This window comes from Podarcis liolepis, assembly GCF_965112155.1.
Source record: "Podarcis liolepis genome assembly, chromosome: Z".
Lineage (NCBI taxonomy): Eukaryota > Metazoa > Chordata > Lepidosauria > Squamata > Lacertidae > Podarcis > Podarcis liolepis.
Window position 1 is genome coordinate 40,909,487 of NC_139570.1, and position 27,871 is coordinate 40,937,357.

The 27,871-nt window shown below is 45.6% G+C and overlaps 1 protein-coding gene across 1 annotated transcript; it reads left to right on the forward strand.

Annotated features, from left to right (window-relative positions):
* The first annotated feature begins 1,340 nt into the window (after nucleotides 1-1,340).
* On the forward strand, nucleotides 1,341-27,861 carry LOC310698611 (stomatin-like). Its single transcript, XM_083486039.1, has 7 exons — nucleotides 1,341-1,507; nucleotides 10,932-11,035; nucleotides 11,961-12,033; nucleotides 13,032-13,114; nucleotides 20,102-20,305; nucleotides 20,897-21,031; nucleotides 25,377-27,861. The coding sequence occupies exons 1-7, from the start codon at nucleotides 1,453-1,455 to the stop codon at nucleotides 25,569-25,571; spliced, it is 849 nt and encodes a 282-aa protein (XP_083342165.1). The 5' UTR covers nucleotides 1,341-1,452; the 3' UTR covers nucleotides 25,572-27,861.
* The last annotated feature ends 10 nt before the right edge of the window (nucleotides 27,862-27,871 follow it).

A 27,871-nucleotide genomic window follows, 5' to 3' on the forward strand; every position in this document is an offset into this window, starting at 1 on the left:
CTCTGACGAAAATAGGGATGTCCTATTCCATCAGCATCACATTTATACTCCACCCATCTGACTGGGTTGCCCCAGCCACTCTGGGTGACTTCCGACACGTATAAAAACATAATAAAACATAAAAACTTCCATATACACGGCTGCCTTCAGATGTCTTCTAAAGGTTGCATAGTTACTTATCTCCTTGGCTCAGGGGTCGCATAGCTCCATACCCACTAGGGTTCCTCCAATCAAAATACGGACGTCCTACGGAAAAGCAGGACATTCTGGGATCAGATCAGAAACCAGGACAGCTTCTGTAAATCTGGGACTGTCCCTAGAGAAGACGTCACTTGGAGGGTCTGTGATTTCTGCTTGAGTCCAAGGCTGCAGCTATGGGAGAAGCAAGACCTTCAGGGGTGTTAATGCTGGGAACCCCTGCGTTGTAGGCTCAGGTTGAATACATGTGTAAATAAAGCATATATCCTAAAGACACCACTGTCTCTGCTGCCCCTAATTCCAAGGAAATGTAACCCTAGGTAAGTGCCTGGAACCCCTGGAATCTCAAACAGCTTGTAGGTTGGAGCAGAACGCAGCAGCCTTGAATAAAATGAATCTAGCTGTTGATTCCGCTGAGAAAGAGAGAGACAAACAAACTTAAGAAGAAACTGCTGGAACAGGCTAATGGCCCGTCTAGTCCAGCCTCCTGTTCTCACAGTGTCCAACCCAGTGTTGCCTGTGAATAACAAAATCAACTCATACCGATCATGGGACAAGTCCCATGGAACTCTTTATGTCTTATTTCTGTTCAGACATGCATAGATTGTGCCACATTTCTCCACAACCTCTCCTACCACAACTTAAGCCTTATTTATTGTTAAACCCAAAGACGCTGCGGAGCCTGATCTGCAGTATTTAGTCAACCGATCAGTAAAATGAAACAATTTTTAAAAAATCAAACAACATCACCAGTTTGGATCGACTGAAAGACTGTCCTGCATGAATTAGCTAGCCAGTAAGATTTTTGTTTTTGAGTGCTTTTTCCCTGCCGCTGCGACGTGTCTGCTCCAGGGATGAGGAGAAAGATGTGACTTTCCAGGTATAAAGATATACTTTATTGGACTACAGCTCCCATCATCCCTGATCGTTGGCTATGATGGCTGGGGCTGATGGGAGCTGGCGTCCAACAACATCTGGAGGGCCGCCGATGCCCCTGTCTCTGGTCTACTCAGAAGGAAAGCCAGTTGTGGAATTCTCTGGCGAGCGCGTACACAAAACTGCAGCCTGCCTCTTAGACAACTGTAAAGCATTGTGCAAGAGGAGGGGGCGGGTCTTGATGATGTGCGGGGCGGAGAAGAAGCGAGGCCGCCCACTCGAATCAAACACGGCAGCTGGAGCGCCGCGGACCCCAGATACCTTCTGTTGAAACGGGTAGCCGCCTCGTTTGGGAAGCTGGCTGCGTCGGTGGGAGTCATGGAGGACGCGGAGAAAGGCACTCGCGGCAAGCGGGAGACCGCCAAGATCGGAGGTGAGACGAGCGGAGGCTTGCAAAGTTGGAGCAGCCCCATCCTTCTTCCTTTCTTTTTTGGTCGAGGCTGGGGGTACGAGCGGAGCTGGGGGAAGGAAAGGCAGACAGCCTGGTTCTACTCAGAGTAGTCAGACCGACTGAAATGTACAGACGGGACGAACTTGGGTCCATTAATATAACTGGGTTTACACTAAGTAAAACCTGGTTGGCTACACACCTGTTGCTTCCGAGCATGCACAGAGTGTGCCTGTTTCAGCTTCCGATAATCGCACCCTAAAATGAGTACTTAAAAAAAGCTGGAGGTTTTGAGATAGGGGCGAAAGGGGCGTGCATGAGCGTGCGATTTCCGTTTAGGGAAGGCTCGGTCTAAGCTACGGCGTCTGACGGTCGTAGTCTTGCTTTCTGTGGTGAAACACAGGAAACGCCGAGAGCCTCAGATAATGTACAAATGTAATCTGCTTTCCTCTGGAGGGAGTTTATTTGGGTGGGTGTGGATGAGTGCACGCCTGCGGTGAAGGTACTCCTTGGTCTCCCATTGCAGGAGGGTTCAGGGTCTTTTGCAGGAGTTTGAATCTTCAGAATGACCCTGGGGTGTGCTACTTGAAAATGGATAAGCCCTGTAGCAAGAGTTGAGGTTCATGGACTTCGTTGGGGTGTGAAGCTTGGAATTTCACTCTCCCCGAGGCCTGATTTTCTGAGTTTCTGGAAGGGATTTTGTGTGGAGGGGGCTACCATTTTATGGACTAGAAACTTGATTTCAGCTCAGTAATGCTCAGATTGTGGTCAAACTTTCATATGATAAACATATTCAGCAGCCCGTAATCTGTCTTCGCTTTGCGAAATCTCCCTTGGCTCCTTCTACAACTGAAATTTGTATTGACTCTTTACAGAAGCAAAGCTCAAAGCTATGTATACTTAAGATGAAATTAATCCCCTGGAGAAATTCTAGAACTAATGCCAACCTTTACATACATCCAGGGACTCGTTTGTTTACCCTACTAGAATGTTGCTGTTACCTTCTATCTTGGTGACTGGCTACCCGATGGGTTAAAAAGCAAAACAGTTATTAACTATTTTTTCCAGGAACTTTATTTTAATAAACAAGGTGAAAGATGGATTGATAATGTGCCTTGGGTACAATTAAATTTCAGTTTGGAGAGCCTTCCTCTGACAATGGTGCTATAACAGCTGTTGATAGAGTTTATCTCAATGAATTCATTCAGTCCTCTTTTAAAGCCACCCAAGTAGATGGTCATCACTGCCTCATGTGGGAATGAGTTCCATAGTTTAACTATGTACTGCCTGAATAATAGCTTTCTTTTATATGTCCTGAATCTTTCATCATTGTGCTTCTCATTGGGTGTCCACAAGTTATAGAGTTACGACAGACATTTTTCTCCACGTCTCACATAATTTTATAAACTTATATTGTGTCACTTCTTACACGCCTTTTCTCTAACCTAAAAAGTCCCAAATGCTGCAATCTTTCCTCACAGGAGAAGTTGCTCCAGCCCCTTGATAATTTCATTGCCCTTTTCTGAACCTTTTCCAACTCTACAAAACCTGTCAATACATGAGCTTGTCAGCTAATTCAGAATCTAAGATGAGGGCATTTTTGCAAACTGTGAATAGTAAATATCACTTATGGTAAAGTGAAACTGTTAGCTACTCAGATGTTTTCAGTACTGGACATCACTGTAGTTATTACAGCTGTCACAAACCATTTACTCCCACTGTATTGATGCTCACATTAATTATTTGTGTAATACCATGGTTTATCATCTGAGCCAAGAAGGAGATTCACTTAGAGTTAATTCCTTTAAATATATGTGAACCTTAAATATTCTTTTAATAGGAAGTTCATATGCAGCATAAAGGATCTGGAGCCTGATAGCCTTTCAGCAGTATCCAGCCCTTTGCAAGATCAATGGCTTTTGATCCAAGTTCCTGGTCACAACCATAGCTTTTGACAATCTTAAGAAGAAAAACTTGATGAGAGACACTAAGCATTTCTTGCAAATGCAGATCATGTGCTAGGAACAATTGTGAAGTACAGTGGTACCTCGCAAGACGGAATTAATCCGTTCCGCGAGTCTCTTCGTCTAGCGGTTTTCTCGTCTTGCGAAGCAACCCTATTAGCGGATTAGCGCTATTAGCGGTTTAGCGGCTATTAAAGGCTTAGCGGCTTAGCGGCTAAAAGGCTATTAGCGGCTTAGTGGCTTAGAAAAAGGGGGGGAGCGAAAAAAATCGCAAGACTCGTAAGACTTTTTCGTTTTGCGAAGCAAGCCCATAGGGAAATTCATCTTGCAAAGCGCATCGAAAAACGGAAAACCCTTTCGTCTAGCGGGTTTTTCATCTTGCGAGGCATTCGTCTTGCGGGGCACCACTGTAGCAAGATTTCGTGTTGTAGCTATGTGGTTTGAGAACCACACATCTATGTATATTTTGCACACATGTAAAAAAATAAAAGACTGTCCCATTTCAAGTACTTGGCTCCAAATATTACCAGTTATAATCAGGAAGCCCAGTTATTGAGTGTTAAGTTGGACTCTCCAGTTCTTCTCGTATGAACAGGTCACATGGGGTTGGGAAAACTTTGGGTACAAGATTTACCAGATACAAAGAAAACAAAAGCATTCTTACAGGTAGATACATATTCTCACTAAGCATCAAGCTTCTAGGACATGGGTAGGCAAACCAAGGCCCGGGGGCTGGATCTAGCCCAATCACCGAAATCCGGCCCATGGACGGTCCGGGAATCGGCGTGTTTTTACATGAGTAGAATGTGTGCTTTTATTTAAAATGCATCTCTGGGTTATTGGTGGGGCATAGGAATTCATTCATTTCCCCCCTCCAAAAAAAATATAGTCCGCCCCCCCCCCATAAGGTCTGAGGCACAGTGGACCGGCCCCGGGCTGAAAAAAATTGCTGACCCCTGTTCTAGAAGGCGAATCTACTAAAAATGAGTTTATACCCATCGCATTAACAATCTTATATGAAAGTCTCAAGAGCAATGGCAATGCTCTAGAGAACATCCAAGAACAATCCTACCAGGTTGCTTTGGACGTTTTGCTCAAAGGCAGCATCTTGGGATTCAAGTCTCATTACTCTTTGGGTGTCCCAACAGGGAGGGGGTAGGCTGAGGGGGAGGGGAAGCAGCCTCCTTTGCCCCAGCCTAATCCTCAGTCAATATTAGGGGGCTAAGGTTGATTCTGCTAAGTATAAAAGGCTACACCTCTTAGAATCTTGATGCTTACAGTCATAGGACCACCAGCCATCAGATTTTTAAGCCGCTGAGCTCAGTGCTGAATGGCAGCAGTATTTCAGGCAGGATTCCCTCCCAACCCTACCAGGAGATGCAGAACCTGGGAACTTTTGCATATAATGCTGGTGCTCTAGGGCTGATGAGCTACGGCCCTTTCCCAAACATCAGCAAGTGGAATGGGTCAAGGTCAGGGTGACCACCTGCAGACTTTATCTGCAGACACAGATGTTGTCTTTTGCCTACTCATGGGCCGCCCTAAGCAATGCCTGCCTCCCCCTAAGCCAGGGGTCAGCAAACTTTTTCAGCAGGGGGCCAGTCCACTGTCCCGCAGACCTTGTGGGGGGCCAGACTATATTTTTTTGTGGGGGGGAATATGAACAATTTTTGCCTGCCTTCAAAGAGGCCTGAAGATGCTTTGCTGTACCTGTCCCAGTTGTTGTCCAAATAATTGCAGTTGGGCTTCTCCAGCCAGCCAGGCGCCGTGGAGGGGTAGGAGGCTGTGTTGGCTGGTGAAGACAGAAGCAGCAGCCCCGGCGGAGGAGCCGCTGGCAGAGGTAGGGGAATCAGGGCATCGATGGAGCTTTTACCCACCACCTGCTGGTGCTGCTGCTTCCTGAGGGGAACCGTGAAGAAGAGGTGACTGCCAACCCACAAGTGGTGACTGTGGCCACTGCAACAACCCGCCTGAACGCCATGGGAGGAATGAAGGAGGGAGGCAGGCAGGCAGGCAGCAACAAAGAAAGCGTGTGAGGAAGTGGCGTGTTTAGCCTGGAGAAGAGGAGGTTAAGGGGTGATATGATAGCCATGTTCAAATATATAAAAGGATGTCACATAGAGGAGGGAGAAAGGTTGTTTTCTGCTGCTCCAGAGAAGCGGACACGGAGCAATGGATCCAAACTACAAGAAAGAAGATTCCACCTGAACATTAGGAAGAACTTCCTGACAGTAAGAGCTGTTCGACAGTGGAATTTGCTGCCAAGGAGTGTGGTGGAGTCTCCTACTTTGGAGGTCTTTAAGCAGAGGCTTGACAACCATATGTCAGGAGTGCTCTGATGGTGTTTCCTGCTTGGCAGGGGGTTGGACTCGATGGCCCTTGTGGTCTCTTCCAACTCTATGATTCTATGATTCTATGAAAAGCAGGGCAGAGAAGGAAGGAAGGAAGGAAGGAAGGAAGGAAGGAAGGAAGGAAGGGTGGACTGAGGGAGAGGGAGGAGGAGCAGGAGGAAAGCGCAGCAGCTGCCAGCATCATACGCCCCCTTCACAACGCCGCCCTGCTGAGGCAGGCAAGCCAACTCCCGCTGTCGATGGCACCCGGCGTGGGACAAGATGGCTCCATCTCTGAGGAGAAAAGTGGCGCTGTGTGAGGGAGGGATGGGGAGGGAAAGAACGTGCACACTGGCGATCCACATGCTGGTGATCCATGTAGCGATTCCCGGACAGGATCTAGAAGGCAATTGGGCCTGATCCGGCCTGTGGGCCTTAGTTTGCCAACCCATGCCCTAAGCCAGGCATCCCCAACCGGTGGCCCTCCAGATGTTTTGGCCTACAACTCCCATGATCCCTAGCTACCAGGACCAGTGCTTATGGATGATAGGAACTGTAGTCCAAAACATCTGGAGGACCGAAGGTTGGGGATGCCTGCCCTAAGCCATACCACCCATCTGTTTCTGGCTGTGTTTGGGGGAAGGGGAAGCCCCAAGATTTATGGGTGCTGCTGGTGCCCATTTTCCCAGAATGCTGTCTGCAGCATGAGCAGAGAATGCAAACAGAAGAGAAGTGGAGAAGGAGGCAGAATTTGGTAATATCATTTCTCCTGCTTCGCAATGTTGCAAAAATGATACCTTGCAGTTTGTTGCTGCCTCTTGCAAAAGTCCAGTGGAAAGGAAAGACTCCCTCAATGCAATCTGAGTTCATTTTCTCATTCCTGGCATTGGAATTTTGCAATCCAGCCTGCAGAACTGAAAACACTTCTTCCCCTTTGTTTTATGATATCCTTTGTAAAGAAAAAGAGAAGTGTGAGCTAGTGCCTGGTGAGGGTTGCTAGGAAGTCAAGGTGTGCAACCAATTTGTTCTGGTTTCCTTCCTGTCCACCGCTTCTTTTGCAAACACTTAAGCATTGCACTTGTGCAGTACTTAAAATATAACTAAACTGAAAAGTGTATTGGGCCCATCTGCATAGTATTATGTCAGTGTTATGTCAATTTAAACAATCATGGCTTCCCCCAAAGAATTCTGGGAGCTGTAGTTTGTTAAGAGTTCTAAGGAGACCTCTGTTCCCCCTAAGAGAGCTACAGTTATCAGAGTAGTTTAACAACCACTCCCTCTTTGCAGGGAATTCTGGAAATTATAGTTCTGTGAGGGGGAATGGGGGGTGTCCTAAGAAATCTTGGGGGGGGGGAGACTTGGTAGAATGTACTTTCTTTATTCAGTGATTTGACACCTTGACTTAAAAGACAGAAAGTGGTGAAGATGAATGTTGTCATGGACTGAGTAATCATATTTTCTTTCTTTATATAGCCAGCAGATGGAAAATCAGAAATGTTTCTTTTGTATCTTTGGCTTTTGTATCTTTTCTTTCTTCTGGTTTTACTTATTCAAGTTGTATCTTCTGTAGTTGTAATTTAACTGTTTTATGGGAAAATCTTAATAAAAGATCTTAAACAAAAATCAGGGAGAGAGAGCTAAATCTAGGCGAGCAACAGGCATTCTTGTAGTTCATAGATGCACACCAGCTTGGCAAAAGCACTTGGAGAAACTGAAAAGCAGGATCAGGGAGGGTTGTGGGAGAGCAGGCGTAGCATGGGAAGAGATCAGTGATCCCTGGTGGGCTGCAGTTGCCCCTGGAATCTCATTTGAACCTTGCCCTTTATCCATTTGAGTTTACTTGGCAGTAATAATAATAATAATAATAATAATAATAATAATAATAATAATAATAAATGTGTGGTATGTTAATTTTACATATATATAATGCCCACCAAACACAGTTTGCCAGAAGAAATTGAAGTGAAATGTTTGATAGGGTGTGTCTATGTATGGATTCAGTTGAAGGCTCTTATTGTTTACATACCCACCAAACTTACATTTTTGCATCATTGTTTGTGGCTCATACTCAATCATGGTTCAGAGCTGGGGAACCTGTGACCCTTCAGTTCCAACCAGCATGACCAGGTCTTAAGGCTGATAATAATAATAATAATAATAATAATAATAATAATAATAATAATAAAAAATTATTTATACCCCACCCTCCCTGGCCAGAGCCAGGCTCAGGGCGGCTAACACAAGTAAAATTACAGTAAGAACATAATGGGGGGGGGGGTTAAAATACAGGTTAAAATGCAAATTAAAATGCAGCCTCATTTTAAAAGTAGCCCATAGATCAAAACCATAAGGAAAGGGAAAAATAGGGGTCAGACCAAGTCCAAACCAAAGGCCAGGCAGAACATCGCTGTCTTGCAGGCCCTGCAGAAAGATGTCAAGTCCCACAGGGCCCTGGTCTCTTGTGACAAAGCATTCTACCAAGTCAAGGCCAGTACTGAAAAGGCCCTGGCCCTAGTTGAGACCAATCTAACCACCTTGCAACCTGGGACCTCCTAAATGTCATTTGTGGACCTTAAGGTCCTCCGCGGGGCATACCAGGAGAGGCGGTCCCGTAGGTACGAGGGTCCTAGGCCGATGGGAGCTATAGTCCAGCAACATCTGGAAGACCAGGGGTGTATTGAGCCCTGCAGCAACATTGAGCTTGGACTGGCAGGCTTGGATTGAGGAGGAGGAAGAAATGAGTGTGGTGGCTGAATGGTGGGGGATCTGGTTTGATCTGCCCCGACCAGACTCTTTGAAAGGGGAGGGGAACTGCTGTACCTTCCCCGCCCCCTTCCTGTGGAGCAGAGAGACTCAATGAAGGCTGGGGAGGCTTTGATAACCAAGGTGTGACAAAAGTGTGCAGTCTCGTTATCTAGAACGGGATGCCGCCCTTGTTGTGGGAACAGACAACCCCACCCCAAAAGCACATGCACTTGTAGTCCCATAATTCTTACAAAGTGAGAGAGTCTCGAGAATAAGACTGCCCTGTCTTGTCTTTAAGAGCATGGTGGGCAGGCCAAGTACTGGGAACTTATTGCAGGGACACCTGCAGTTCTGAATTTCTTGCCCTTGCTCCTGAACCCGTGACTCCTGAACCCTGAGCCTGCACGTTTACTTGCCTTACTTTTACTTTCAAGTAAGAGCTTCCATTTGTGTCTTTTTGGGGTGGGAGACTGGACAAAAAGGGTTCCCTACACCTGGCTTAGGTATTCATGTGGAAAAGGTTAACCATGGTTAAAGGGAAACAACCCCTGGTTAAGCATTTGGTCTGCAGAAGCCTTGGGAATAAGATCAAATAAATATTCTTCCCCATCTCCACAGAACTCCCAGAGAAAATATGGGAGAAAATTACTTTTCTGTGCAATGCCGGATCAAATGCTTGATCTAGTTGAGCTGCTGTTGCAGTAGAAGACAAATACGCCTTGCTACATACTTGATTCCCTTTTCCTGTAACTGAATCCAAGGCCAGGAAAAATCTCCATGTGAACTCTGTGTCACATTCCTGAATATGATCTCATGTTCCTTTTTTTAGTTGCAGCATTTCATATTTTGGGCAGTTGCCGAAATTCTCTGGGAGGGGCGATTATGATGGTGATAGACTCTATCTGCACTATCACACCCCTTTACACAGCCGTGTTTCCCCCCAAGTAATCCTGTAGTTTGTTCAGGGTGCTGGGAGTTGCTAGAAGACTCCTTCATTTACAGGGCTACAATTCCCAGAGTTCCTTTCGGGAAGAGGGATTAACATATGCAGGGATGACTGGAACTATCAATTTTGCTTCTCACGGTTTCTCAAGTTTCGAACTTTAAATTCATTTCTCTACATTTTTGCAATAAATTGCATGTTTTTAAAAAGAAAAATCCTCATGAAAATTTGCCAGCATTTTTGTGCAAATGTGTCATAAGAAACCAATTTGTGTGTGTGTGCAGTTTTGACCAGGGTACACTTTTTCTCCGCAAGCAGTTTTCTTTTTTTTTTTTGCAAGCAGTTTTCATTTTCATGAATGTGTGCCCTGATGCACTTTTTATGAACAGTGGTTAGAGAATTGCATTGCAAAAATTGAATAAGTGTGAATTTCTGGCTAGACTGCATTTACCTCTGGTTGGGCCTTGGCACAGAGCAGGTGTGAGCTGTAGCCAAACTTGACTTCCTGCATCCTATAAAGATGCCATGTCTGTCTGAGCAATAAGGGAGATCACTGGTCATGCTCCTCGTACAAATCCCCGCATGCTTTACCACTCCTGACTTGGCAAGGGCTAGGACTGACAATGGAGAACAATGCACTTTGAATTGATTCATCTGGTATCAGGCAGGAAAAGGGCTTTCTCTGTGGTGGCACCTACAGTATGGCATTATGGAACAGTTTCTTCTTAGAGATTCACCTTCAGTGTTGTGTCCCTGTCAGTAGTCAGATACATTCTTGTTCTAGATGCAATGATCAGTTTTGTTACTGATTATTGGCAGCTTATGATGTGTCTGGGACGCGGGTGGCACTGTGGGTTAAACCACAGAGCCTAGGACTTGCCGATCAGAAGGTTGGCGGTTCAAATCCCCACTCCCGTTGCTCGGTCCCTGCTCCTGCCAACCTAGCAGTTTGAAAGCACACCAAAGTTCAAGTAGATAAATAGGTACCACTCCAGCAGGAAGCTAAACAGCGTTTCCGTGTGCTGCTTTGGTTCGCCAGAAGCGGCTTAGTCATGCTGGCCACATGACCTGCAAGCTGTACGCCGGCTCCCTCGGCCAATAAAGCGAGATGAGTGCCGCAACCCCAGAGTCGGCCACGACTGGACCTAATGGTCAGGGGTCCCTTTACCTTTTACCTTATGATGTGTCTATTCAAAGTTTTATTGCTTGACAGTTTGTGCATCACTTTGATACATTTTGTTAAATGTGGTAAGAAATCTTTAAATAAAATACCGGTAAAACTTTGAAGGGATGCAGCTCGTGTATTTGTTCCAGAAGTGCAAATTAGGTTAAAATGCAAACATAACTGAATTTCTCCCTCTTCCCTACACAGAAGCAATAGAAGCCCATTTAATGCATGTGCACTTTTTTTCTCACTTTTCTTCCAGAGGGCTCTGAAGGAAGCATTGGAGTCTGTGGGTGGATCCTGGTTATGGTCTCGTTCTTTTTGGTTACCATCACTTTCCCATTATCCATCTGGATGTGCATAAAGGTAAGAAATAGTTGGTTGGAAAGCAGTTGTGACCTAGGATTCCTTCCCCACTCTAAACAGATCAGCGACTGTACGTTGTAGCTGACCTTAGAGCTGGAAGCGACCCAAAGGGTCATGTCTGGCCCCTGCACTGCAGGAATCGCAGCTAAAGAATTCCTGACAGATGGCCATTCAACTTTTGTTTAAAAAGCTCCAATGAAGGCAGATTTCACTACCTTCTGGGGGAGTCCACTCCTTAAATGGCTATTCTTGCAGAAGAGAACTTCAGAGGGAGACTGCATCAAGAGGCCACCAGGTTACAATTAATCAAGAGGTTCACTAGTGAACTGAATCTGGACAAAAGTGTTTTAAAAATCCCAACAACCCACATCATGTATTAATTGATTTGCAAATGCCAGGCTGCCTGTGTTGTCAACAATAAGGTGTTTTTTTTTTTGCATAACGTAATTATCATAATCTGTACTTTACTGTATTTTTCATTTCCTTCTCACTTCACTGTTTACATTTCTGATCCCCTGACTCCTTAACCATGTGTATATATTCACCTGCAACTCACTACAAGACTTTATGCATCTGATGAAGGTGTCTGTAGTCCTGAAGAGCTCGTGCAATAAAGAAATGTGTTAAGTCTTTAAAGTGCCACAAGCCTCTTTGTCAAGAAACTTCTCATGAAGCACAATTTTTATATGAAAAAGATCAGGGTCCTCCTTCAGCTTGATAGGAAGAGCATGAAGTTGAAGTCTCTCTACGTAGTTGCAGAATCTTATGCCTTGTTTTGCCCCCTTAAAAAGACTTCTCTTCTTATCTGAAATGAGCTAATTACAAACGTGGCCCAAATAGCATCAAGGATAGCCTGAAATGTGCAGAATGAAAGGGAACAAAACCGCAACCACCACCCCCAACTGACTTTCCCCCCTCATTGCAGATTGTCAAGGAATATGAGCGAGCCATCATATTTCGGCTTGGACGTATCCTAAAAGGAGGTGCAAAGGGGCCAGGTGAGTGTTTGCTGTTATGGTCTGTCTTGCCAAAGGCAAGGGGGTTCTTTCTGTGGGATTTGGAAGCAAGACAAGACACAAGTGGTGAAGAAGTCTTAAGATTTATTAGACAGCATGCTGATAAGGGATAAGAATTTACCACCCTAAGCAAGCAATACCTCTGTTTAGCTGCTGGGAACTCCAGAGTCAAAATAAAAAAATTCCTTCCTGTAGCACCTTAAAGACCAACTAAGTTAGTTCTTGGTATGAGTTTTCGTGTGCATGCACACTTCTTCAGAGCCACTGAAACAGAAGTTGCCAGATCCTTCTATATAGTGAGAAGGTGGGGAGGGGTATTACTCAGAAGGGTGGTGGGAATGGGAGATTGGCAGATAGCTGAGAAGTGTGCATGCACACGAAAGCTTATACCAAGAACTAACTTAGTTGGTCTTTAAGGTGCTACAGGAAGGAATTTTTTTATTTTGACTATGGCAGACCAACACGGCTACCTATCTGTAACGGGAACTCCAGAGGTACAGCAGCAGAGAGGACCCCAGCTGCAGTCAGCCACCAAGCGACGTAGCACCCCAGGAGAAGTCACACAATTTAACAACATTAAGCTGTTTAGTAAGGCTAACTGCTGCCTAGGGGAAGCCTCATATTGGTGGCATGAAGGAGCAATTGTGTCAGGCCACTCCACCTCCTTGATGTACAGTGCTGTGTTTCGCATACATGGTCCCACATGTGGCTGAATTTCCGTGTGGCCGGTCAGCTGCATTGGAGCTGGACCACTGGTGGTGCCCTCCTCCGGGTCTCTGGCCTGGGGGAGGGCACCATCAGTGCTCCAGCCCCAATGCAGCTTCATGCATTTGCACCAAGACTGGTGCCTGGTGCAATGTTGCTGAATTGACTTTGTCCCATGCACTTCAATATACCTTCCGGCCTCTTCCTTGCACATGCAGAGCAGTTAATGCCCTAGAGTTGTTGTGTCTAACAATTGCACTTTTGTTTTCCAACAGGTCTGTTTTTCGTATTGCCCTGCACAGACAGCTTTATCAAAGTGGACATGAGGACCATATCATTTGATATACCGCCACAGGAAGTGAGTATTCCCTTTCCTTGACCTCTTTCTTCTCTTCCCCCTACTAAATACTGGATATAAATAGGCTAGTCAAGTTTCTCTCCCCACCCCACCCCCACCCCATGGCTTTCTCACACCCGCTGCCCCTCTTCCATGGTCTCGAATTTCGGGCAAGAGACATTCCCAGTCCTACTTGGAGGTGCCATCGGGAATTAAAGACAGGATGCTCTTCATGCAAAGCAGGTGCTCTGCTGCCAGATTGCGGCACTTCCCCTTAAATATAAAGTCATATTCTAGTTCTCAAAGGGATGAATTAAATAGGAACATAGGAAACTTCTTCTGAGTTAGACAATTGGTCTATCTAGTTCAGTATTATCAACAATCTCCAGGGTTTCCTACAGGAGACATTCAGAGAGGGAGTCTTTCCTAGCCCTAACTGGAGATGCCAGGGACTGGAGTCAGGAACTTCTGCATGCAGAGCAAGTGCTCTGACACTGAGTATTTATGTCCCTTCTGGTTCTCTGCCACCAGTTCCCTTGCTGCTGTGACTCTCAGCAATCCATCTGCAAGATGGATAGTACCTTGCACTTAAGGGCTCAGATATATAGCTAACATGTCATCTAGCTTGGTCCGGAACTCCTCCATGCAGTGAGGCAGTCTCTGCCATGGCCTCTGTCAAAGCAGACCATTTGGAATGAAGGCCAGCATGGAGGGTTTCGGTTTTGTTCCAGGCAGCCGCCTGCCACTTATCCTGCAATGACTTTTTCCTCTGGCAGTAACTGTTGTGGAACTGGCTCGGAATGAATTGCTTAGGAACCTAATAATCATCATTAGGCTTAATGTGTTTGCTGCCAGGAATGTACCCTTAGTGAGACTCCTCCCCGCCCCTCATTTCCTCCTGGCTTTTCTGTAATTCAATTCTGTTGTGCCTGCAGTTTTTGCAAGCAACAGGGTTGCAGGGTATTTATTTCATTAGGTAGGGATGGGTTTCTTTTACGTGTTTCTTTTCTTGCTTCCTTAATTGAAAGTTAATGATGTTGTCAAGGTGCTGGAAAACCCCAGGGTACAGTTATGCTGCAGGACTGGGTAACCTTGGCTGCCTGGGGTCAAGACGACCTTCCAGGACTGCTTGTTCCATTTCATCTCTTCTGAAGCCACACCCTCTTCTCCCAGGCCACACCCCTCACCTGTCTTGCTTTGCACCCTCCTTGAGTCATTTTGCGTGGTTGGAATGCATCCTTGAACAATGATTATGGCTCTTGGTCTTCTGGATAGAGGCTAGAGAGCTGTGTGTGTGTGCAAACTAGCTCCACCCACTTTTGCCTCTGGCCCCACCCACCACTGGAATGTGGCTCCTGGAATGTTGTCCGGAAGCAGATGTGGCCCTCAGGCTGGAAACGTTTCTGCATCCCTGAACTAAGAGTTGCTGAGTTATTAAAACGTCTTTAGGGAGGGAATGATGAGGGGGTGGGTGGAGGGGAAAAACCCTGATCAGCCTAGTAAGGACTGAGTATGCTTAGTGCGCAGAGAATGCTGACTGACTGTTGAAGGGAGGCAGGGAGGTGTAAAACTAGTTCGGAGGCGGAATAGAAAGGAGTATCGTGGAGGAGGGCATGACGGACTTACTGGAACAGGAGCACTCCATGCTGCAACGTTTGATTGCAGATCCCATTTGTATACAGTGGTACCTCGGGTTACATACGCTTCAGGTTACAGACACTTCAGGTTACAGACTCCGCTAACCCAGAAATAGTACCTCGGTTTAAGAACTTTGCTTCAGGATGAGAACAGAAATCAGGCTCCGGTGGTGCGGCGGCAGTGGGAGGCCCCATTAGCTAAAGTGGTGATTCAGGTTAAGAACAGTTTCAGGTTAAGAACGTACCTCCAGAACAAATTAAGTACTTAACCCGAGGTACCACTGTATGTCTATCCATTAGTCCTAATTCCACTCAGCATTCCACTCAGCATTTGAGATCCTGCTTCTGTCTTTTCAGCCAACATAAGTAGGATGGGCAGCCATGAGAAGCATAGTCTTCTTTGGAGTGGCACTAATCCCATGGAATGCCCTCCTTAGGGAAGCTCACCTAGCCCCTTCACTGTATGCCAGTGGTGGCCAAACTCGGCCCTCCAGATGTTTTGGGACTACAATTCCCATCATCCTTGACCACTGGTTCTTTTAGCTAGGGATGATGGGAATTGTAGTCCCAAAACATCTGGAGGGCCGAGTTTGGCCAACACTGCTGTATTCCTTCTGGTGTCTCCATGAGTCCTGTGAGGTTTGTTAAAGACACTAGTGGGCGATGGCTGGGTTTTCTGCCAGAGAGAACCCATTCCATGCCTAATTTTATAAACTTCTATCATGTCTCTTGAAGCTCGCCTTTTCTGTAAACTAAAAAGCCCCTTTGATCCTCCTCCTTTCTTCTTCACTGTTTTCATGAGCCGCTGTTCTTTTGATGACTTTTGCCCAGTTGTTTGATGATTTTGCATGTCTGCTGCTGCTTTTAATTACTTCCCCGTTTCCATAGAATCTGTGTTTTCATGCTACAATTTGTTGCAGTTGCTCTGGTTTCTTTCCAGAAGAGGATGGCAGCTCATTCATAAACCATCTCAAGATTTCTAGGGGCTGAACAAAGATTAAGAAAACCAGGCAGCCCTTTGCTGGCAGCTTCCAATAAAATAGACATGATACCAAAGGAAAAAGGAGACAGGAAGAGATAAGGAAAACAAGCAAATTCAGGCGCTCCTTCTTCATTGTTTACATAAAGATAAACTCCCAGTTTGCATGCTATGTGACTGACAAGAGAAAGTTCACACAGCATAGACTTAAACCACAGAATTCACTGCCACTAGCGCCCAATCCACACTACACATTTAAAACAGTATTATACCACTTTAAACAGTTGTGGCTTCCTGAATTGCAGTTCCTTAAGGATGCTGAAGGTTGCTAGGCAGTCCCCATTCCCCTCATAAAGCTACAGTTCCCAGCGTTCCCTGGGAAAAGGGACTGGCTGTTAAACCATGGGAATTGTGTGATGGGGGAATAGAGGTCGCCTATCAACTCTCAATGCTCTTGTCAAACACTGAGGACTAGTAAGCTTATTGCAAGGCAGCTGTATTGGTTCCTCAATAAGAGGGTCATATCTCACTTAGTAAAGCTGAGGGTGGCACTGGTTCTTCTGTGTATCGCAGAAGCCAATTAAAGGAGCTATTGGCTTGCAATTACCTTGCATGCGTTACTTAAAATAGAAACTGCTGTGGCTGTGGCTGCAAAGACATTACACAGATCTCTGTTAGGACGATTCTAAATAACACTAACATTAAAATAAGATTAATATAATCACAGCCATTCCACTTGGAGATGTTCTATGTTCCACCCACACCCACATACCCTGGTGTTGGAGGCAGTAGTCTTCTGAATGCCAGTTGTGGAGAATTCCAAGTGGAGAAGCTGCTGTTACACTCAGGTCTTGCCTCTGGGCTTCCTGTTCAGGTACCTGTTGGCCGCTGTGAGGACAGGATGCTGGACTCGATGGGCCATTGGCCTGATCCAGCAGGGATGTTCTTAGAAATAACTCTGCTTCAGCTGCAATACTGTCACTGAGAAAGCACAGGGGGTGAGTAGTCGGACACACTCCTGTTTCTTATCTCTGCAGTACAGTCATACCTCATGTTACGTCCGCTTCATGTTGCGTTCTTTCAGGTTGTGTCCCGCGGTGACCCGGAAGTACCGGAAAGGGTTACTTCCGGGTTTCGCCGCTCACGCATGCGCAGATGGGCAAAATGACATCACATGCATGTGCAGAAGTGGTGAGTTGAAACCCGCGTGTGTGCAGATGCACTGCTGCGGGTTGCGTTCTTTTCATGTTGCGAACGGGCCTCCAGAACGGATCCCGTTCGCAACCAGAGGTACCACTGTATCAGTAAAAGGAGCAGTAATATTCCTGGTCATTTCAAAGGTGACATGGAACTTTATTCTGTTGAAAATCATTGAGTCTCTTTAAGAAACGATTAGATGTGTGTGGCTTTCTTTGGCTTTGTGCACACACTATACCTTCAAAGCACATTTGAAGCACATTCTTTCTCTCAAAAAATTCTGGGCACTGTGGTTGAGCCTTCCCAGGGTTAAACTTCCCAGCCAGCCTTAGCAAACTACAGAGCCCAGAATTCCTTGAAATGGAAGAATGCATTTCAAATGTGCTTTAAAGGTGTACTGTGTACACAGCCTCAATGACATTCAGTTTTGCTTCTCTCTCTTTACACTCACACCATTGGTCCATCTAGCTTAACAACTTCTGATAAGTTTACCTACAAGACTGCTTTGATCGGTGGAATTGACACTACTACTGGTACCACATAATACCCATTCTGCATTTGTAAGGATGCAATCGTTAAGTCTGACAGCACCTGCATTTTGGAATTTCCTTCCTACTGAAATCAAGCAGGTGCCTTCACTTTCCTCTTTTCGGTGTCTGCTAAAAATTCTCGCTTAGACAAGCCTGCCCACATGCTTGCCTTACCCAATGTTGAGGGTATCCAATGCTAGTCCTATTCTGAGCCGACTTATTGAAATGGATGAGCCACACTAACATAGGTGCAGGAACATCAATAGGTCTGGTCTGAGTAAAACTCAGTTAGAATCATAGAATCATAGAGTTGGAAGAGACCACAAGGGCCATCGAGTCCAACCCCCTGCCAAGCAGGAAACACCATCAGAGCACTCCTGACATATGGTTGTCAAGCCTCTGCTTAAAGACCTCCAAAGTAGGAGACTCCACCACACTCCTTGGCAGCAAATTCCACTGTCAAACAGCTCTTACTGTCAGGAAGTTCTTCCTAATGTTTAGGTGGAATCTTCTTTCTTGTAGTTTGGATCCATTGCTCCGTGTCCGCTTCTCTGGAGCAGCAGAAAACAACCTTTCTCCCTCCTCTATGTGACATCCTTTTATATATTTGAACATGGCTATCATATCACCCCTTAACCTCCTCTTCTCCAGGCTAAACATGCCCAGCTCCCTTAGCCGTTCCTCATAAGGCATCGTTTCCAGGCCTTTGACCATTTTGGTTGCCCTCCTCTGGACACGTTCCAGTTTGTCAGTTGGCTAAAACCCATTGTGTTTGTTTTTTAGAGATGATGCAAGGTGTTTGGGGACCTCTGTGTAACAAGCAGCCTACAATAATGTAAATAATATTGGCCTGTGCAAGGTTTTCCACCTTCTCTTCCTGTTCCCTTCCTTGTGTTTGTGTCTTATTAGATTGTACATCTGCAGGCTCAGACCTGCAGTGTTGATATACAGCACAGGAGAGGCCCCGCAGTGCACTGGAAGCTTGCTGGACATTCCTCAGTGAGCAAATCAATAGAGGCAGATACTTTCCTGCAGGACAGCTTATCCCATAATGCCAGTCCTATCCTATGGTATTCGGCCTCTCAGGGGGAGTTGGGATGTGTTCGAAAGTGTGATGGTGAGGCATTACTGAGCCTGGGAGGTTCTGCATGCGGATGAGATAGTCAACCCTGGGCAAAGTTCTCCGTAAACCTCTTGGATTTAATTGCTGTGTTTCCTCAAATGGTTTTTTTAATTTGCATGCTCCCCCCCCCCCTTGAAGCTGTGTGAAAATCTTTCAGCAAAGCAATTTTCTCTAATAGAATATGATGATTTTATAAAATGATATAAGCTGTGAATGCCTTGGGGCAGATATCCTTCCTGCGCCCTTCTGGTTTCTGTTAACTCCTTAATGCGTACGTGTGTGGTTGGTGCTATATAATTAGTGAAAGGCACACTCTGGAATTTGCTGCATCTTCCTTGTTACAAGGCTGCTACAAACACGCCACACTGGCACAGCCTGAGGCAGTTGGGTGCCAGTGTGTGCCCCTGCAAAAGCTGGCATTGCCCGAGTTATTGCTGCCACAACACCTGCCCCACCCCATTCTCAAGGGAATTGGGCATTTAAACACCCAGGCAACCAGTGTCTTGAGCGCTGGCAGTGTACAGCCCATCTGTAGCTGTAGCTGGATTCAAACCTAGCAGATGCCATGGGAGAGGTGAAGTGCTGAACAACTTGGTAGTGTGTGTTGGGGGGGGAGGGTTAAATATGCTTGTTGAAAAGCATCATATTCTATTAATGCTACCTTTTGGTATTTCAAAAATCACTTGTGCTTTCTGCCAAAGATCAGCATGTAGAAGTTAAAGAATCAGGGAACTTATCTGGTGTCTGCATAAGGCTCCATAAGGATCCATGACAGTTAAGTCCAGTTGCAAACGACTCTGGGGTTGTGGCGCTCATCTCGCTTTACAGGCCGAGGGAGCCAGCGTTTGTCCGCTCTGCAGACAGTTTTTCTGGGTCATGTGGCTAGCATGACTAAGCCGCTTCTAGCGCAATGGAACACTGACACCAGAACAGCGCACGGAAAGACCGTTTACCTCCCCTCCGGAGCAGTACCTATTAATCTGCTTGCACTTTTTGGTGTCCTTTTAAACTGCTAGGTTGGCAGGAGCTGGGAACGAGCAACAGGAGCTCACCCCATTGCGGGGATTCGAACCGCTGACCTTTTGATTGGCAAGCCCAAGGCTCAGTAGTTTAGACCACAGCGCCACCTGCGCCACCCTTTTGGATAGCAGAGTGCTATCCAAAAAAGCATAGTGCTATTGAATAGAGATCCGTATGGAGCTTCTCAGTGTTCTGTAACCTTAGTGTTGAAAGGTGGCTTCTCCGATGACTTAGCCAGGTGCAGAATACCTGTTGCAAGCCCACCGATGGTACAATTGGAGAAATGAGCACATGCACAAAATGAACAACTCACATGGTGTTTGAAATAGGGAACTTGAAAAAAAGCTCCTTTGTGACTGTCAGGTAGCAGGCAGTCTGATCATGACCGCCTAATTAGCAGCATGCTACTTGTGGCACCTCTTTGTGGTTATGTTTTGATGCATGAGTGACTTGGAGATTCTTTTTTTAATTCTTCCGTTCCACATTTCTCTCTTCTCTCCCCTCCCCCTGTTTCTGCCCTAGATTCTTACCAAAGATTCAGTGACAGTTAATGTGGATGGCGTGGTTTATTACCGAGTTCAGAATGCAACCCTTGCTGTTGCCAACATCACCAATGCAGACTCAGCCACTCGGCTCCTGGCTCAGACCACACTGAGGAACGTTCTTGGGACCAAGAATCTCTCTCAGATCCTCTCTGACCGGGAGGAAATCGCCCACAGCATGCAGGTACAGCAATGTTGAGCTGCATCCCCATGGGGGTGTGGGGTAGGGAGTTGTTGAGAAACATACTTCACTGTTTAGACAGGTGATTTATTTTTTTGCATCAGCCACTAAATTTTGCAATTTAAATATACAATGCAAAAATCCAGTGGAAGCTGGTCCCTTAGGGTAAGTGGGGCACTGCCCCACCAGTCCTAATCTGCCCTCAGCCAACCCCCAACCCCTGCCTGCCTTCTTCCTTATGACCAGTTCAGGGGGTGTGGCACTGCCTATAGCTCCGTCTACTTTAGTCTCTGGCCACATTCACATCATGCTTTTAAAGCCCCACATGGGATTCCTAAAGGATTATGGGAGCTGTAGGTTGTTAAGAGTCTTTTATCTTTCAATGAAAGCTCAGAGCCTGGGTCACCTGCCAGCTGAAAACACAACAAGGAAGGATATTTAACACCTTGCAGGATGGAAGGCTCTTAAAAAGGCTGTTCATTTGTCCTGTTGAGACTTGTTTAAACCTCCAGTCACCTCTGTTTGATTAGCTTGGCATCTTTGCACAATACCTCCATTTGTGACATGCATTCCTGCCCCCACCCTTTTAAACAGGCCACACTAGATGATGCCACAGATGACTGGGGCATAAAGGTGGAGCGGGTGGAGATCAAAGATGTGAAGCTGCCCATCCAACTCCAGAGAGCCATGGCCGCTGAAGCAGAAGCTACCCGCGAAGCAAGAGCAAAGGTAAGGAGCTCTACTGGTTTGGTTAGCCGCTGACTTTCAAAGGAGATCCATCACCGAAAGAGATCAGAGATGGGGATCCTGCGGCCCTTCCGTTGTTGTTGGACTACACATCTCATCATCACTGACCATTAGAAATGCTGGCATAAACCAACTTGCTGGCTAAACTTCCTATTAAACCAGCTTTTCCTGACCTGGTGCACTGCAAATGCAGTTGGACTACAACTCCCATCATCCCTGACCATTGGCCATGCTGGCCGGAGCTGATGGGAGTTGGAATCCACCAGCTTCTGGAGGTTCACAGGTTCCCCATCCATGACCCAGAAGATGATGGAGCAGTGCAAGGAAACAAAGGCCATTATTTGACCCTGTTGACCCTGGGGTATATGTCTTGGAAATGACCATAATTATGCTCTCCCACTGAGCTACAGCCCTTCCTGTAACTTTCACATAATCCAAATTTCAAGTGAATATTGAACCACTTCAGATATTCATGTTTCCTTTAATAATAATAATTTTTAATGTTATTATTCGTACCCCACCCATCTGACTGGGTTGCCCCAGCCACTGCTTTGATGGTAGCACTTGTTTTTCCCCACAGTGATATAAGATGACTCAGGTATTTGCTGTACAAACACTGGCTCCAGAGGTCTCATTATCTTTATTTCCCCATAGTAGAGAATCCTTTGCATTGCATTTACATAACAAAACAAAGCTGAGTTTGTGCCAAATCTCAGTCGGAGGGCGTTCCTTCTGCATCGCAGGTTTTCAAACTTCACTGAAGCATCTCAGCAGGTTTTCTGGGGATGTTTAAGAAGATCAAGCAGCAGAAGGCAAGCTCCCACAAGACACAACGTGTTACATAGGAAGCTGCCTTATACTGAGTCAGACCAGTGGGCCATCTAATTGGGTACTGGCTACACTGACTCTCGTCTGGGTTTCAGGCAGGAGTCTCTCCCAGTCCTACCTGGAAATGAATGAGATCAAACTGCAATCTTCTGTATGCAAAGCAGATGCCCCACCCCTGAGCTACAACATGGAAAGCTGCCTCATACCACTTGCATATCTTGCTTAGTATTGTCTATGCCAGGGGTCAGCAAACCTTTTCAGCAGGGGGCCGGTCCCCTGTCCCTCAGACCTTGTGGAGGGCTGGACTATATTTTGAAAAAAAATAATAAGGAGCGAATTCCTATGCCCCCAAAATAACCCAGAGATGCATTTTAAATAAAAGCACATATTCTGTTCATGTAAAAACACCAGGCAGGCCCCACAAAGAACCCAGAGATGCATTTTAAATAAAAGCACACATTCCACTCATGTAAAAACACGCTGATTTTGGGACCATCTGCGGGCCGGATTTAGAAGGCGATTGGGCTGGATCCAGTCCCCAGGCCTTGTCGGAGCCAGCTGTTACAAAATGGTGCTGTTTAGCATAAAATAAAGACACAGAGAGCCAGCAATATTTTCAGGATGGTATGAGCAGCTCCTTTTGAACTTCTCTCTCCCTCCGGTAACCCTTTTTATTACCCTTTGTTCTCTCTCCAGCCGCATGGCCGTTTGCCAATGTATCACATTACCTACATCCGGTCATGGCTTTAACGCACCCACAAACCATATAAGGTTACACTGCCCAGAGGGGGAACATAACTCCATATAAGGTCAATACATTCCAATACATTGTAAAGCTCAGAGTGCTGGTCAGCCGAGGTCAGGGGGCACCCTGCAATATTACAAGCCTTTGCCGTGGCTTTATGACTCCCACAGGGCCTTAGTTTGCCTACCCATGGTCTATGCTTATTGGCACCTACTCCAGGGTTTATGATGGGACATATCCTGTCTTCCCTGGAGATGCCTGGGATTAAACCTGCAACCCTCTGCATGCAAAGATGATATTCTACTCACAGAGCTTCAGCCTTTCCCAATGGTCTTGTTTTCTGCTGCTATGTCCTACATAAGGAGGGAATTGGTGCTGATACCTGAAAGTCCTGCTGAGTACCCTGTCTAAACTGGATCCTGTAAGATGGGCAAATGCCAGTTTTGTTTTGTTTTTCTCATTTTCCTGCTCTTAAATTCAGGTCTTCACATTTCCACATCATTCTGATTTTTTCAGAATGGAAATTCACCTGCATTTTAATGCCTAACATGTAATGCCTAATATTTGGCATTTTGCCTAATATTTTTTGCAAAGCAGCTTCTCCTATTACAATGCATTTTTGTAAGCTGTTTCTCCAATATATGCATATTTTTAGATCTTTGCCCCAATATATGCAATTTTCTACACATTAGTTGGTTGGAGAACTGCATTGCTAAATTTGGAGAAATGCAAATTTTAAAGAATGGCTATGGTTTGGTTCACATATTATTTTGGAAAGTGCAAGTTAGATAGGCTCCCCTGTAAACCAAATTGAATTTTTCCCTCATCCCTACTTAGTTCACTTCCAGGGGGTTCTGCAGGGACTCTGTAGCACACAAGGATTCTCTGGCAGCAGAAAGCTTTTGAAAACCACTGTTCTGTCTGGAGCCACACCACATCTGCATGCCACTTTAAACAGTCATGGTTTTCCCCCAAAGAATTGCGAGACCTGTAGTTCACTAAGGGTGCTGAGAGTTGCTAGGACCAACTATTGCCCTCTCACAGCTACAATTCCCAGAGTTTCCTGTGAAGAGGGATTGACTGTTAAACCATTCTGGGAATTGTAGCTCTGAGAGGGGAATAAGGGTCTCTTAACAACTTTCAGCACCCTTGACAGGCAGTGGCTTCCAGAATTCTTTGGGGGAAGCCATGACTATTTAAAGTGGTTTTGTTAAGTTGTGGGTGAACATATCAGACAACACAGCGATTCTTCAAACAGCTCTTGCTTATTCACAGGCCAGGACAGAACTGAACTGAAGGGCTCAGTCAGCCTGCTTATATAGAGCTCCAGTACCACGTTACTGTAACAACTTTCTAAAACTATCCAATCACTGAACGTCACTTTCGATCCCTTATTTGCATAACTATCTACAGTATCCCCCTGCTGGCCCAGGGTGAGAACTTCAGTACATAACAGGTTTCATGGTGCTTTAAATGTGGCCTTTGTGTTCAACAACTAGACTGGCTGGTGGGACATTCTGGGGGCAGACATAGAGTCTGGAGGCCTTTCTGCACCCCTGTTCCTTTGGCAGATTTGCTGCTCCTATACTCTTGGGTTAACACTGCTGGATCTATGTGCTGCTTCTCCTAGGAGGACGAAAACTTCCTGTTACAATCTCTTCCTTTTCTGAAAGAAGTTGGTTAAGCAAGGAGGATCCTGTTTGGGGCCTTGAACATGAAGGCCACAAATCCTCTAGCCTACAATTTATTTATTTTTATTTTACTAAGGCTGGGTCCACACCATAGATTTTGAGTACATTCAAAACACATTCCTCCCTCCCCAAAGAATCCTGGGAACTGTATTATGTTAAGGATGCTTGAAACTGTAGTTCTGTGAGGGGAAAACTACAGTTTCCAGTATTCTTTGGGAAGAAATCACGTGCCTTAAATGTGTGGTGTGTATGCAGCCTAGAGCTGCAACATTTACCTGACACATTTAATTAATCAAAACATTCTTGTTTGATTAGGTGACAGATTCTCCCAAAAATTGTTTTTAATAGCTATCTATCTATCTATCTATCATCTATCTATAATACAGGTAGTTGCAAAATTTGAGAAAGAGGTGAATTCCCTATTGTAGGATAAAGCCATTTCCCCTATAGAATGTTTGTGTTTTGTCATGTGCATACTTAATTGTTTTAATTGACTTAAGACTGCATTCCTAAACCCACACACCTGAGAGTAAGCCCCACAGAATTCAGCAGGACTGACGTCTGAGCATACATGGAGTTTTACCCAATGAAGTCCTGCTCAAAGTAGAATCGTTGGAAGTCAGCGCACCTAAATTATTTGTGGCTGTCAATTTCCGTGGGTCTACTCTATGTAGGACTAACGTTGGATACTGAGGAGGAGGAGGAGGAGGAAGCTAGCAGCCAGGGCCACTGTGTGGACTGGTTGTAAGAAGGCAGGTGGCAGGGAGCTAGCCAAGGGCAGGTGCTGGGGCAGTGCCCCATTTGCCCCAGTGGATGTGCCTCCATTGCAAGGAGCTCAAGGTGGTTTGTTCTTTGTTCTTCCTGTCCTCATTTTATCCTCACAACTGCCTTGTAATGTAAGAGAGGCTGAGACACTGACTTGCCCAGGATCACCCAGTGGGCTTCATAGCTGCACCCAGGTCCTGGTCTGACACACTAACCACCACACCACACTCTCCGAACCTTATGCAGTTTTCTCTGTGTTCAAAACATCTTGCTGGACCTGTGCCTCTCTCCCTTCCAGGTCATCGCAGCAGAGGGCGAGATGAATGCCTCCAGAGCCCTCAAGGAAGCCTCCATTGTCATCTCAGAGTCTCCTGCAGCTCTCCAGCTCCGCTACCTGCAGACCCTGACCACTATCGCCGCCGAGAAGAACTCCACCATTGTATTCCCACTGCCCATAGATATGCTGCAAGGCATTGTGGGAAGGAGGAGCTGAGGGTGCTGATGGGAAGCCAGGTGTATTGAAAAGCGTGAGGCATTGTGGAGGAGAGGGGTGATGATTTCAGTGTGACCTTCGTGTCTGTTTCTTGTGGCTCTCATAAGCTCAGATCCTTTTTGTGTTTCATCCCAACAAATTTCTGCTTTCAACGTAGGTGGCCACCTCTGAAAATTCATTCTTCCCCACTCTGCCACCCCTTATTGAGGAGAGAGGTTTGGAGGGCTTTCATCTCCCAGAAAATTAGAGAGGAGGGTTTAAGAGGTTCTCAGCTACCATATGGAGCAGGGGGGTTGCCTTAAAATAATAATGTTTTCCTCCTCTCTCCTGGGAAACTTCTTTCTTGTCAGAGAGCCAGCAGTGGAACTTTCCGCTGCTGTTTTGCTCCAACCAAAGGGAAAGAATTAGCACGCTGGAGTTATGGAGACAATATGCTTGTAGCCTAACAATGTTCAGATTCCTTTTTATAGGTGTGTTTTTCTAACCTAACACAATTACAAACACAGTTACAAACATATTTGCAAACACTTCCCCAATACCTTTTGTACTTTATAAAACGACACCTATTTTTTCAACACTTTCTTAAAAAATAGATTTCCGCCTATTTCTTTGGTTCTGCTTTTAAGAATGTGATCAACAGAAAGTTTGACATTCTACAGCCAGGAGAACCTGTAACTGGAGTCTTTCAGCATTTTAGAATACTTATATTTTTCATTTAATTTTTCCAGAAGATTAATGTGAAGAACTCCCCCCCCCTTTAATGTGAAGGAATTTTCCTTTCCACATGATTCAGTTGTTGTTGTTGTTGATGTTGATGTTAAATCTCAGCTTTTTTTGCTAAAAGCCAGGACTGAAGGTTTCCTGGTATATTTGCATCATAAGTTTTGTATCCAGTGTGAATTAGAATAGTAGATTTAATTTCTAGCAGACAGCACTGAGGTTAGCTACAATATTATACTATTAGCATGGTGTGTGAGCTATCAATAACAGAAAAACCTGTGAGAAGGTATGGCTTTTGTGATCTTTATTACTTGTATAATAATTTAAATAAGTGGTGACAACTGTCCACCCCCACCTTGCCTTTTCCTTTAACTTTTATAGATACAGGAATTCATTACCTGATGCTGTATCCCAGCATGGTAACGGAAGACTCCATGGGAGCTGAAAAGCATAGGAGCATTGCAGGAAGATGTGGCTGGCATCTCAAATGGGGACATGTGATCAAATGCCATTGTTGCTATGCAAAGTCTCAGAGCTTTCGCCCCTGGGCCTCTTCACCCCCCATCTTACACTGATTTTAGTTGGAGCGGCTGCTTCAGACACTTAATTACAAAGAGGGAAGATACGTGACGCTTAGAAACCCTGATCAGTTCTGGCTGCGAAAGGCAGGGCATACTCACTGCTCTGTCGGTAAACAAACACCCACCCACCCACCTACCCCAAAGGGAAAAGGAACAGGGGAACAATGGCATTTGCTATCCTTATTTGTGGCTGCAGCTGAATTGGTGTTCTGGGTTGTTGCTTTTCACATGTGTTGTTAAAAGCAAACACCACTGTGACTGGAACTAGATTTTGTTTGCCTGAAGGAATGAGCAGCACCAGTGCCTTTTCAGTGTGGTGAGTTAAAGGAAGCCCAGGGAGGCAGGGATTCGGGGTGGAATGCATGCTGTTTATGCGGCAGCATAACTCTCTAGCATCTTTGACCAGAACCTGGTCTCTACATGTAACAGAATGGACCATGCCACTTCAGGTTCCAGGTGCCTTTCACACTTCTCCATGCAAAATGCTCCCTGCATGCAGAAATCTAGCATGGGAAGGCTTTTGTCCTTGTTGTCCTGGTTTTCTACATGCAGGGAGTTTCTGAAACAGGGCATCATTTGAAAATAGCTACACTTTGCAGCTACACTGCAAAGTGTAGCCCAGGGATGGGGAACCTATATCCTTCCAGACGTTGCTGGACTCCAACTCCCATCAGCCCCTTTCACTTTGACAGTAGTCAGGGATGATAGGGGCTGCAGCCCAGCAACGACTGGATGGCCACAGGCAACCAATCCCCAGTGTGGACCAAGCAGAGGCAAGTGATGGACTTGCCCCTCCCTCAGAAGAAACGAAAACGCAATTTATGCTGAACATGCATCCACCAGAAGTGCAGTTAATATTGTTTGTGAAAATGCTTTCTTTCTCTCTCTTTTTTTTACCTCCCTCTCCCTATCAAAGTATAAGTCTAAAACATATATTATTTCACATGATTACTGTATTGTTATTTTAATAAATAAATATCTTTATTTAATCTGCCGTTT

Bases quoted from the DNA above. Each gene is read 5' to 3' on its own strand.
- LOC310698611 (XM_083486039.1), top strand. From the start codon at position 1,453: ATGGAGGACGCGGAGAAAGGCACTCGCGGCAAGCGGGAGACCGCCAAG. The intron at 1,508-10,931 runs GTGAGACGAGCG...CTTTTCTTCCAG, and splicing joins GGAGACCGCCAAGATCGGAG to AGGGCTCTGAAGGAAGCATT. The intron at 11,036-11,960 runs GTAAGAAATAGT...CCCTCATTGCAG, and splicing joins CCATCTGGATGTGCATAAAG to ATTGTCAAGGAATATGAGCG.